Source organism: Echiichthys vipera (genome assembly GCF_963691815.1).
Source record: "Echiichthys vipera genome assembly, chromosome: 22".
Taxonomy (NCBI): Eukaryota; Metazoa; Chordata; class Actinopteri; order Perciformes; family Trachinidae; genus Echiichthys; species Echiichthys vipera.
In genome coordinates, this window is record NC_139847.1 from 16935563 (window position 1) to 16948474 (window position 12912).

Genomic DNA, 12912 nt, shown 5'->3' on the forward strand with positions numbered 1-12912 from the left:
AGCACTTAAGCACCTCGCAGCACAGAGCCTCGCACAGCGTCACGCGGCCCTTAAACAGCACCGACGGGAACTGAAGGGACAACGTGTTAGTGTATTAAAGGGCAGGGATGGGATTAGAAAAACACTGTAAGTATGTAGGGGGGGGGCAGCAGGAAAGTGCCAGTGAGACATTAGAAAAGAACAAAACATGAAAAGACTGTAATGTGAGGTTTGTTACCAAGGAGAATGAGTATGCGTACTTTCATTTGAAGAAACATGGATCTTTAATTGAACTGAAGTACACTTTAGAGGCTCTTATGTTATGTTCATTTTTATAATCATCTCTTAAATAAATAAAGGTTGATTTCAGCCCTATATATCTTATTATTGGGATGAAAAAAATCTTCATTCATCAAGTCATTCATCTTCAACCGCTTGTCCCTGTCGGGGTCGCGGGGGGCTGGAGCTGATCCCAGCTGACATCGGGCGTGAGACAGGACGCCAGTATTTCTAAAAAACAACTTTTTTTGCTTTAAAGCTACTTTCATAATGCCAATTCTATTCTATTATGCATGTTTATTCATTCCGTTTAAAGTTATACGTTGTTTCTAGCGGCCACTTTGGCTGTCCATGTAATTACATCGCAAATTGTTAATGAATTCTCTCCCGCTCTCTCTGTAACAAAACATGCTAGAACAGAGTCTCCCCTGCTGCTCTGCTCTGATTCATCACACAGCCAGGCAACAGCATACTGTGATGCTATCAAAGGATATCAAGAGGCGAGTGGGTGGTTACATTCCTTGTCAACTACATGACATGTTCCCTCATGAGTCTGAGGTTGAGTAATTTTAGAACTTATTTCTACTCCATATATGAAATATTTGAAAAACAAATCTTAAAATATGTGAAAAAGTAAGGGGCCGATATGTGACTGTGGGAACAAGGCAGCAGCAACACTAACAAACACAGGAAACATAAATATTTACTCTATGCATCCGCTCTTTTTCTCACTGTGAATTACATCTCAGCAGCGCAGTACGTCCTTGTTTTGGATGTTATTATTAGAACAACGAGACGCAGCAACATGTGGGCAGGACAAGTGACGTCATACATCACTTGTGACTTCAGTTTGTAGACTTAAATACCACTTACAGTAGCAAGTTTCACAAGCTTCTTATCTTCAACTGTCACTATCCTAGTCATCCAGTGTGTGTGTGTGTGTGTGTGTGTGTGTATGGGAGTGGTGAAATACCTTGTTAATGAAAGCCCTGAGTGCAGCGAACACGTGTCTGAGGGCTGCCTCTGACTGACCAACTTTGAGGAAGGTCAGGTAAACCTCAAACACTTTCTTCATCAGAGGATTGTGACCATCGCTGTCCAGCAGCTGGGTCTAACGCACACACACACGCACACACAGGACACTGCATTGACTTAAGTTATATATATATATATTTATATACACATATATATATACATACACTACTGCTCAAAAGTTTTAGGCTACTGAGGTAAGGTTGTTGAAGACATTTTTTTATGTCACAGGTCATACACCATGGCAAGACTGAGCACAGCAACAAGACACAAGGTAGTTATACTGCATCAGCAATGTCTCGCCAAACCCAGATTTCAAAGCAGACTGGGGTTTCAAGATGTGCTGCTCAAACTTTTTTGAAGAAGAACAAATTAACAGGCATCGCTGAGGATCGTAGACACAGTGATCTGACAAGGAAACTTAGTGCAGCAGATGAAAGGCCCATGCAGCTTATTTTCCTTCAAAATGTGAAGATGTCCAGCAGTGCCATTAGCTCAGAACTGGCAGAAACCAGTGGGGCCCAGGTCCACCCATCTACTCTCCTGAGGAGTCTGGACAGAAACCAGTGGGACGCAGGTCCAACCATCTACTGTCCTGAGGGGTCTGGACAGAAACCAGTGGGACCCAGGTCCACCCATCTACGGTCCTGTGGAGTCTGGACAGAAACCAGTGGGACCCAGGTCCACCCATCTACGGTCCTGAGAAGTCTGGACAGAAGTGGACTTCATAGAAGAGTTGTGGCCAAAAAGCCAAACCTCTGACGTGGAAGCAAGGCCAAGAGACTCAACTATGCACAGAAACATAGGAACTGGGGTACAGAAAAATGGCAGCAGGGTCTCTAGACTGAGGAGTCCAAATTTGAAGTATTTGGCTGTAGTAGAAGGCAGTTTTTTGCCGAAGGGCTGGAGAATGGAACAATAATGAGTGTCTGCAGGAAACAGAGAAGCATGGTGGAGGTTCTTTGCAAGTTTTGATTTGGTCAGTATTAATGGTGTCCTCAATGCTGAGAAATACAGGCAGATACTTATCCATCATGCAACACCATCAGGGAGGCGTGTGATTGTCCCCAAATGTATTCTGCAGCAGGACAACAACCCCAAACATACAGCCAATGTCATTAAGAACATCTTCAGCTTAAAGAAGAACAATAAGTCCTGGAATTAATGGTATGGCCCCACAGAGCCCTGATCTCAATATCACTGAGTTTGTCTGGGATTACATGAAGAGACAATGAATGAGGAGGCCTACATCCACAGAAGATCTGTGGTTAGTTCTCCAAGATGTTTGGAACAACCTACGAGCCGAGTTCCTTCAAAAACCATGTGCAAGTGAACCTAGAAGATTTGGTGCTGTTTTGAAGGTAAAGGGTGGTCACACCAAATATTGATTCGATTTAGGTTTATCTTCTGTTCAGTCACTGCATGTTGATAATTGATGAAAATAAACTATTAACACTTCCATTCTTGAAAGCATTCTTAGTTTACAGCATTGTTTCACGCCCGCCTAAAACTTTTGAACAGTAGTGTATACTCAAATGTAACTATCTCTTTAAACAACAAGGGTTACGAATAACAAGATATAACAAGACAACTTTGGTTATACAGTATACATACATACACAGTGTGTGTGTGTGTGTGTGTGTGTGTGTGTGTGTGTGTGTGTGTGTGTGTGGGTGTGTGTGTGTGTGTGTGTGTGTGTGTGTGTGTGTGTGTGTCTGTGGGCTGACCTTGAAGCACTGAGTGAAAAGAGAGAGGACATCCAGGACACTCAGGCAGACCTCAGTGGAGATGTTGCCCTCCAGTAGAGCCTGATGGTGGATCTCTGCTTCTGATGGGCCTGTCCCTACAACACACACACACATAAAAAAAAAGGATATTCACATTGCAAAACGAACAAATTCAGTAATTAAGATTGATATAGCACATTTGATTACAAAGATAATAATGCAATAAGTGGTTACGTAGTGTTACCAAGTGTTACTTAGCTTGCACAACTCGACTAAGTTTGCCATCATTAGCATGTAACTTGTGAAGCTACAAGCTAAAAAAAACAGATGTGCAATACTGCAATCTGCGGGGCACACACGGATAACTTTGGTGGTTTGGTGGTTCTGATGAAGATTCAGAGTGGATTTTCAGCATTCTTGCATTAATCTGGTTTATAATCTTGAATATAAAAGGTTTATAACAAATCTGGGAAAGCTTGTCAAGTGACCTCAGAAGCTGCCAATTAGCTGCTTTCCATGCAGGTACAAACATGGGGTGCTTTTTTTCAATATTGCTAACTTGCTTCCCGTGAAAATTGTTCCCCCTCAACCATCAAGGAGGATGCTACGTATCCTTAAAAGCACCTAGAGGAGACAAGGAGAGAGGAGGCTTCTAGAGAAGCTCTGAGCGAGGAGACACAAGCGTAATAAAAAAAAACCTTGGTATTGTATCTTGGTGAAGGTTTGTTTGCTCTCGGTGTAACAGCTACCTATGTGTACAGTATCTCTAACATTTGTGTTTGATTTTCTCCAGAGCTCAGTTAAACAAAAGTCTGGCTATGTGTTTAACTTTGCACTAACAACTCATGTCGCTGTCTCCTGGCTTGGGCTCCAAATCCACCTGTCAAGTGAAAACTTGGTTTTGTGTTGAAACAAGGCTTTCTTTCCTTCTAAAGGTTTCAACACTGAGAGATGTTGTTTGATCCAGGCTGTACCAAGTATTAGACTTGGTAGCTTGTGGTGGAAACTGTTTCTCTGCAACAAAGCTGCTGTTTAAAGTCAAAGTGTCTCTGTAGGATTACTAAGCAAAGCAAGGCAGGTTTATTTATACAGCACAATACAGAAAAAGGGCAATTCAAAGTGTGTTGAACCCCTACTTTGGGAAACTTTACAAAGACTTAATTAAAAGGTACAATTATTTCAAAGACATCTCACATCAGCACGCCAAAGGGAGCTAGAAGAATCTATCGCTAACCTAAATGACCTAATTTCAATTTACTGATTTATGAAAAAAAAAAACTCCAAACTTCCATTTTGTTTATTATTTATTCATCTAATTTAGTTATTATTGTTTTGTTTTATTACTATGTCTGTGATTAGTCAGTTTCCTTTCACGTTCGGCTTGCCCAGTCTCTCATTTGTATTACATTCTCTCTGTACCATCAAAGGTGGTATGTGGTGTGGGAATAATGGGTGGAGGGAATATGGGTCTGGGATAACAATGTTGTTGTGAAAGACATGAAAATTAATTCATTTTTTTACAATTGTACAGTTAAACCTGTAAAAATAAATTAACATAAATTAACAAAGAGCCATTAAAAACAATTAGAAGCACTCATTGCATTTAAAAAAAACAGTAATACTAGAAAGACAACCGTCCCTATGTTGAATTCATTTCTATTAATAAAGTTGATATAAAGGTCTGCCGTATTTCAATTATTGCACTTTTTCGGTTGGCGTAGTAGCAGTTACTGTTCATAATAGTTGCCTGGAACATTTCCTGCCAAAACAGCGTAATTTGCCATTAATCAAAGAAACACTAACAATAATTTAAACCAACTGTTTTATGAAAGCACCAGGAAATGAAATAGTAGTTAGGTGGTTGTGTAGAACTGCTGAATTCCAGTTAAAGACTGTAAAAACAGTTTGAAATGTCAATATTAATATATTATTGGAGACTTTAATGTCCATATCCTTTAAATTGTACACTTCTCTGTAATTTACAACTACATTAAGAAACAATTATTTTCCGTGTTAATGAACCTTTCTGGGACATTAGAATCACATCTGTTCCTTTCTGATTACGAAATAATTAGTGGAAAAGTGGAAGGTATTTGCATGAGAACTGGTTTAGTTACCTATATTGAGAGTGAGGGAGGCTTCCATTGTGCTGAACTGGTGTAACTTAGTCTGCATGAGGCTGGCCCGGTTGCAGCGCATAGCCGGCATCGTCTGAGACTTCCTGTCTGAGGAGAACAGCTTGGACATGCATATCTCCTGGCTCCTGAATAATACACCCACACAGAGAGATGCAGATTTGTAATCTCCGAAATAACATAAAGTAACAAGACAGATCATTCATAAAAACGTCACACATCACAAACAATATGTGATGTCATGATTCACTGATTAATTACGCTCCTTATGCTCTAGCTCCTCTAAACCAAATGTAGCTTGTTTTCAGATTTCCGATGTTTGACAGATGAAACAGGTTTGACAGTTAAGACAACAGTGTGTTGGTTTTTGAGCTTTACCGGCTAATGTTCCTTTTTCCAGTGTAACGGAGCTGAACCAGACAGATCCTGCAGGAGAAGTGAATAGAACAGAAATATTAGCAGGAATAGGGGATGTCCTGCTCAATTTACTTTGATCTTTCTGCCATGGGACTTTTTCGGTGAACGTTTTAATACGTTTTTGTTAGTGAGCAATGCAATAGGACTGCTGTGTCTGTCAACACACAAGGGCTATTGTGTGTGTGTGTGTGTGTGTCTGTGTGTCTGTGTGTGTGTGTGTGTGTGTGTGTGTGTGTGTGTGTGTGTGTGTGTGTGTGTGTGTGTGTGTATATGTTTTGAAATGATTTATTTCCCGATAGTTTATTTCACATTCAGTGTCGTGTCAGTTGCATCAAACAGAGGCTGATGAAATACTGTTGGAGGGGAAAGAACACGACTGCAACATAAGACTGTTGACATCAACAGAATCCGACATGATAAACAAACACATGCTTTGACCTTTTACAACATAACGTGGTGAAGAAGAGTTTCTGTCTACTCACTCGAGCAAACTGAGGAAGTTCATGATGTCTTGAGGGCTGACTTTGTTCCAGTAGGCCGTGAGAGTGTCTGTGGACACAAAGACAGTCAAACGCTGTGAAGCATGTTTTTTTATCCAACATTCATTAAAGGTGTGGTCAAACCTGAATAAACAGTCCCTGTAGATTTTAGAGGACTGATGAAGCTAAATCAACTGAACATCCCAGATGGGGGATGCATGGCTCACAATCAGTCAGTCCTTAACGTCTGTTTGTGTAACAGCCAAGTTTCTGTGTGAACTCTAACCAAGAATAACACAAGGGACAGGTATTTCACATCCTTAATATGGGGAATGAAGGCTCTACTGTGCATTTTATCATCACTGTGTGGTTATATATCATCACTGTGTGGTTATAGATCATCAATGACTTTGGTTATAGATCATCACTGTGTGGTTATATATCATCACTGTGTGGTTATTGATCATCAATGACTGTGGTTATAGATCATCACTGACTGTGGTTATAGATCATTACTGACTGTGGTTATAGATCATCACTGACTGTGTGGTTATAGATCATTACTGACTGTGTGGTTATAGATCATCACTGACTGTGGTTATATATCATCACTGTGTGGTTATTGATCATCAATGACTGTGGTTATAGATCATCACTGACTGTGGTTATAGATCATCACTGACTGTGGTTATAGATCATCACTGACTGTGTGGTTATAGATCATCACTGACTGTGGTTGTAGATCATCACTGACTGTGGTTATAGATCATCACTGACTGTGGTTATAGATCATCACTGACTGTGTGGTTATAGATCATCACTGACTGTGGTTATAGATCATCACTGACTGTGTGGTTATAGATCATTACTGACTGTGGTTATAGATCATCACTGACTGTGGTTATAGATCATCACTGACTGTGGTTATAAATCATCACTGACTGTGTGGTTATAGATCATCACTGTGTGGTTATAGATCATCACTGACTGTGTGGTTATAGATCATTACTGACTGTGGTTATAGATCATGACTGACTGTGGTTATAGATCATGACTGACTGTGGTTATAGATCATCACTGACTGTGGTTATAGATCATCACTGACTGTGGTTATAGATCATCACTGACTGTGGTTATAGATCATCACTGACTGTGGTTATAGATCATTACTGACTGTAGTTATAGATCATCACTGACTGTGGTTATATATCATGACTGACTGTGTGGTTATAGATCATTACTGACTGTAGTTATAGATCATCACTGACTGTGGTTATATATCATGACTGACTGTGTGGTTATAGATCATTACTGACTGTAGTTATAGATCATCACTGACTGTGTGGTTATAGATCATGACTGACTGTGGTTATAGATCATCACTGACTGTGGTTATAAATCATCACTGACTGTGGTTATAGATCATCACTGACTGTGGTTATAGATCATCACTGACTGTGGTTATAGATCATCACTGACTGTGGTTATAGATCGTCACTGACTGTGGTTATAGATCATCACTGACTGTGGTTATAGATCATGACTGACTGTAGTTATAGATCATCACTGACTGTGGTTATAGATCATCACTGACTGTGGTTATAGATCATCACTGACTGTGTGGTTATAGATCATTACTGACTGTGGTTATAGATCATCACTGACTGTGGTTATAGATCATCACTGACCCTCTGACAAGGTCTTGGTGATGTGCAGGAAGGAGAGCAGGAGGCCCTTGATCTCATACTGTCCCAGTCTGCCCATGGGAGGCATGGGGCTGCTGCTCATGGTGGAGCCACGTCTCTGCAGCTGGAACGACACACACAAACACACACTCAACGGTGAGATAATAAAAAAATTTGGGGTGGAAAAAGGCTGATTCAGCCTAGAATAACATTTTTTATTTGATAACATTTTCTAGTCAACATCTTTACTTTGGAGACAAAGGTTCGAGAAGGCCTCAGTCAACGGTTGAAAACTGTATTAAGATTTATGATATAACAATAAGGTCTTTTTCCTCTCTGTTTTCTCATCTGCTCCAGGTTCCTACTGAAGAGATACATCTTTAAAAACAGGTCATATATACATAGTTTCTTTTTATTATTTTTTTTAAAGGCTCGGTCATTTTCTAAAGAGGTAATAGTTCAATTCTGGGGGACTATTTTCAGTTGAGAATGAAAACACATTTAATGCAGCAATATTTACGAAAATATAAATCTAATGAAGGTACAGAAGGCACATGTCACCCAGTGCCATGATGTGTCTCACTGATGTTTTTAAATCATTTTTGGATAACAATGGAAGCTCCATGGCATGGAGGAATTTGGCATGTCAGGTGCTGGATACACAGGAGATACATGTTAGCAGGATCAGTTCATTGTAGGTTTGTGTCTGCACATGGTCTGCCAGCCTTAACCTTAACAAAGAGTATAGTTGAGGATGTCACTATAGATTCAACTATTCCAGCGAGAGAGAAAGTCCATAAAAAGATTTCTAAAGATTCTCGTGTCCACACATGGTCTACACATGTATGAAATTATTGCTGAACTACTCATTTTAAATTAAACTTAGGAACAAAATGTATTTTTGTCAGAGTATCCAGTAGTGAAACATGACATCTGCATGTTAGTTTATGTAACGAGTAAACTTTAGAGAACCAAGTTGTGGCCAAGAAGTGATATAAAGTTACATCTGTAAAAGCAACTGTTAACCTTTAGACTGTGTTTCAAATGACCAGCAGCTTAAAAAGTTCTGAATAAATTAATAATCCAACTCAATCCATCCATATTTAACATCTGGGTGCAGGACAAGGCAGTGGATGCACACTCAGCTCTGGCATCAGATCAGGGAACATGAATAAGATCATGTTCTCATGAGGCCTGTGTGTTTCCAGAATAAACCTATCAACATGTGGTGTCTCTCAGTCCAGGAGGTCCAGATCAAGACCTTCAACATGAAATCAATGGAAGTCTCTTGCATGTGTTAAATGAAGATCAATGCATTAATGTGCCGCAGTTAAACAGCAGGAGCAGTGAAGGGCTTGTTATGTTGGCCCTGTGTTCAGAGACAGCAGACACTTTACACTGAGAGGACTATGTGACACTTTTCCAAAGCAATACGCAGATGTTGTGGTTTTTTAGAACATTATTTGTTATAAGAAAATATACTGTGGAGTCATCACATTTGAATCCAAAACAGTGTTTGTGGAGTTTTAGCCAATTGTATTTCTACATACTGAGGTCCATAAACAGTCTTGAATTACACAAATTGTGTTTGACTGGAAAGCTGAGACACTTGTGGATTAAATGAGCCCAATTGTATTCATGTGTGATGATGTTTGTCCCCATAGTAGCCATTTCATTGTAGTGAGTAGTGTATGAAACTGTCTGATTGCTGAGCAGTTTCTGAGCAATTGGGAAGCAATGGCAGAGGTTAAAAGTTGCTATACACAACATTCAGAGCTATATAGCAGCAGACCAATTTTTTCATGGAAAGATATAGTGGAGTAATGGGGTCCTGAGCAGAGAATGAAGTCACTCTCCCTCTGTGTGTGTTGTGATCTGAACCTCTCTGTTCTTTGTTTTGGTAGCAGGGCCAGCCGTATGTACATGTTAGTATGGTGAGTGAGTTTGAGTGCATGACTCCCTCCCTTTAAAACTTCTGCTAACACACACAGCCCAGTTTCCCCCCCTCAGGTCACCCTGGTGAGTGTGAGCTAGCCTCCATTGTTAGCACTGTTAGCCCCATTAAGGTTAGGGGTTAGGGTTAGAACTGCTAGCCGCCTCCATTTCTGCTTAGTCACTTCTACATTTGCGTGTGACGTCAGTGGTTTAATGAAATATTTTGCAGAGGGTTGGTTGGTGTGAAATGTTCTCACCTCAATGCTGTCTGGTGTTCCTGAGTCCATAAACAGAGAGCATCTGGAGTCCTCTCTCCTCACAACATGACCATTCTGAGCCGGCAGACCTTGAGCCAACACAGTGCAGTATTATTAATGCCAAGTAAGAGCAGCCAAATAAAGAACAGACTCAGTTTGTACAAGCAGTGACATATGCATGTTTAGGAGAAATTCTGATATTCTCTGAGGCACAATAAATGAAGATCAGTGTAAATAATAATAATCATACTGAGCATGTGAACTCAGCGGTTTAACGTTTTCTGGGACTCTAAGTGTGAGAAGATAACCCTGGTTATGTCACCAGGGAAAATAAGCTTTTGAATGGCATTTTGGGAATTGAGACAGACCATCTTCTTCATCCTTGATCCGTCTCTTGTGACTTTAAAAGAGGAATTTACTTTTATATTATCATACACATTGAACACTGAACCTTTTCACTAACTGATATTTTAAAGTAAAACGGGAAGATTAAGTTATTCTTGGCTTCACAATCTCTACCTCAGTTCAACGGTGTATTCAGAGTCACACATAATGAAAAGAGGTTCAATGTGAACATAACATCATCAGAATTTTAAAAAGATAAGATTGTTGCCATTGTTGTAGTGACATCGTTGTTTCTTCTTGGTTGCAACTTTCATCAGCCTCCTGCCAGCTGGAAGAAGGTACAGGAGCCTCCAAGCTGGTACTACCAGACTGACAAACAGCTTTATCCACCAGGCTGTAAGCAAGCTCAACACCCTCCCCTCTCTCCCTCCCCTCCCCTCTGCATTTTTGACTTTGATCTTCACATCAACTCAGGTCATTAACAAATGGTATGACTCTAAAATATCTATACCATCCCAGAACAGTCTCTGCTAAGTGCTATGATGTATGCGGTGTCGAGATCAAGAAAGACAAAAACAACAATGCACACTCTGACACACAGCTGCTGCTTCCATAGAGTGCTGCTAATGGACCAAGTTGTGTGGAACATAAATATGATGATCCGTAAACAGGAAGCAGCTAGATGCCGTATGTAGTGGGCAGTATTTGTTGTTGTGAACTCACCATGGTCTCTGTCAATGGCAGTGCTGATTCTCCTGCTGTCTGTGGAACCAGTTGATATCAGGTCATCTCTGGAGCCCTGGACGACCACAAGATGAGGGAAGTGTAATCTTTGTTACTGATAAGATATGGAACACTTGTTTAAGGTTTCGGTCAATTAAACTGGGGGAATGGTCAGACTTTATGATGAATAATATGTGAAAATCAAACTGCAGACTAGTAACTAACAAGTAAAGAGTCAGTGTGAAAACACAAACACATGTTTCTTTTCCAGACGCAGAGTCCAAGAAACTGTGGCTCCTCCCAAAGGACTTTTGCACATTAACAGTGTCTGTTTATGGGCAGATGATTCAAGGCTCCTCTCTATTTGAAACAGTGTTCTCTTAACCTGACAAAGAGCCGATTTAGGCATCAATCTTAATTCTTTCTTCTTTGGTTTCTATGAAAACCACATTGATTGTGCATTATGAGGATTTTCAGAAATAATTATAATGCTTCCTATCTACACTCATGATGCTTTCTTGCTTTCTGATGCACTAAATCTCATAAAAAAAAACATAAATGTGACATATAATGAATCATAAGTTCTAGTGTCTTCTGGTTATAGTCTTAGAGTTTGACTAATGGGACTTGTAATACATGATTACCTGTACTCACCTATAAACACCTAAACAAGCAAAGGCTCATAGTACGCTCTTATGATTTCATCTGACATCTTACATAATACTCACTCATGATCCAACAATGTAATATTATAATGAAACATGTTATTATAGAGGGTACAAGCGGCCGAAATGGGTTTTCTCAGCAGGGTGGCTGGAGTCTCCTTCAGAGATAGGATGAGAGGTTTATTCATCCGTGAGGAACTCGGAGTAGAGCCGCTGCTCATTTGCGTTGAAAGGAGCCAGTTGAGGTGGTTCTGACATCTGGTCAGGATGCCCCCTGGGCGCCTCCCTAGGGAGGTGTTCAAGGCAAGTCCAGCTGGGAGGAGGCCTCTGGGAAGACCCAGTTAGAGCTGGTTAATGTGGCCCGGGAAAGGGAGGTTTGGGGTCTAGAGCTGCTGCCCCCGCGGCCCGACCCCGGATAAGAGGTTGAAAATGAGTGATGAGTGAGTGATGTTATTATAGATGTGTTGATTTGTACTTCACTTTACCAAACACATCGGATGATAACTTATGATGATGCTTGGACAATGATAGCACACTATGAGTCCTTACTACATCTGATTGGTGAGGCGTGTATAGCTGAGTGTGTGTAGGCATAATTTATTATAAACCTCTAGTTTAAAACTAGTCAAGAGCATCCATGAGACACGTACATTTATAAATCAATAGAAGTCACATCTATAATGTTTCATGACTGTTGTTACACTGTAGTTCATCAGTAAGGACACTGTGTGTTAATGATGAGTGGTCATTTAGCATTATGAATGCATTATAAGTAACTACGAAGGCCTTCATAGCACACTTTTGCTGTGGTCTTCATAGAAAGAGTTACCACAGTTTCCATTGGAAAGCAGTAACAGAGCACCGAGTGACCCGACTGTGGACATCCAGGGTTCAGAGGTGACTCACATTGAGGCCAAGCCCGGGGCTGGAGGTGTGCGGCTGGGCAGACAGCTGCTTCAAGTTCTGGTAGAGCAGCTCAAAAAGTGGCAGGTACAGCAAACAGATCCTGGCCTGCTGGTTCTGAAATATGAAATGACTGTATGAGCTTTTTTAATAATAACTGTCCAACATGTTTAATATTGATGAGCGACATTACATGAGGTTACAGGGGTAGAATGAGCACACCTGTAAAGAGAGAAGACTACTGTAGGTTACTGTTGCCTGTCCTTAACACACTGATCAAGCTGCTGATAATAATAATAATAGTTCCTGCTCTCCAAGCACTGGCTTGTTTGCATAACAGATGATGGTATC

At 40.5% G+C, this 12912-nt stretch overlaps 1 protein-coding gene across 2 annotated transcripts in view; it reads right to left on the bottom strand.

Annotated features, from left to right (window-relative positions):
* Positions 1-12912, bottom strand: part of dock11 (dedicator of cytokinesis 11) — a 64549-nt gene that overhangs the window by 14517 nt on the left and 37120 nt on the right. For both annotated transcript variants that reach the window (XM_083937124.1, XM_083937123.1), the window contains 10 exons: positions 12565-12678; positions 10994-11069; positions 9926-10014; positions 7737-7857; positions 6052-6118; positions 5531-5578; positions 5135-5280; positions 3018-3133; positions 1232-1369; positions 1-70 (listed from right to left, as the gene is read on the bottom strand). The exon at positions 1-70 is cut by the window's left edge and continues 113 nt beyond it. In XM_083937124.1, the coding sequence (XP_083793250.1) occupies positions 1-70; positions 1232-1369; positions 3018-3133; positions 5135-5280; positions 5531-5578; positions 6052-6118; positions 7737-7857; positions 9926-10014; positions 10994-11069; positions 12565-12678 (985 nt within the window). The remainder of the gene's footprint in view (positions 71-1231; positions 1370-3017; positions 3134-5134; positions 5281-5530; positions 5579-6051; positions 6119-7736; positions 7858-9925; positions 10015-10993; positions 11070-12564; positions 12679-12912) is intronic.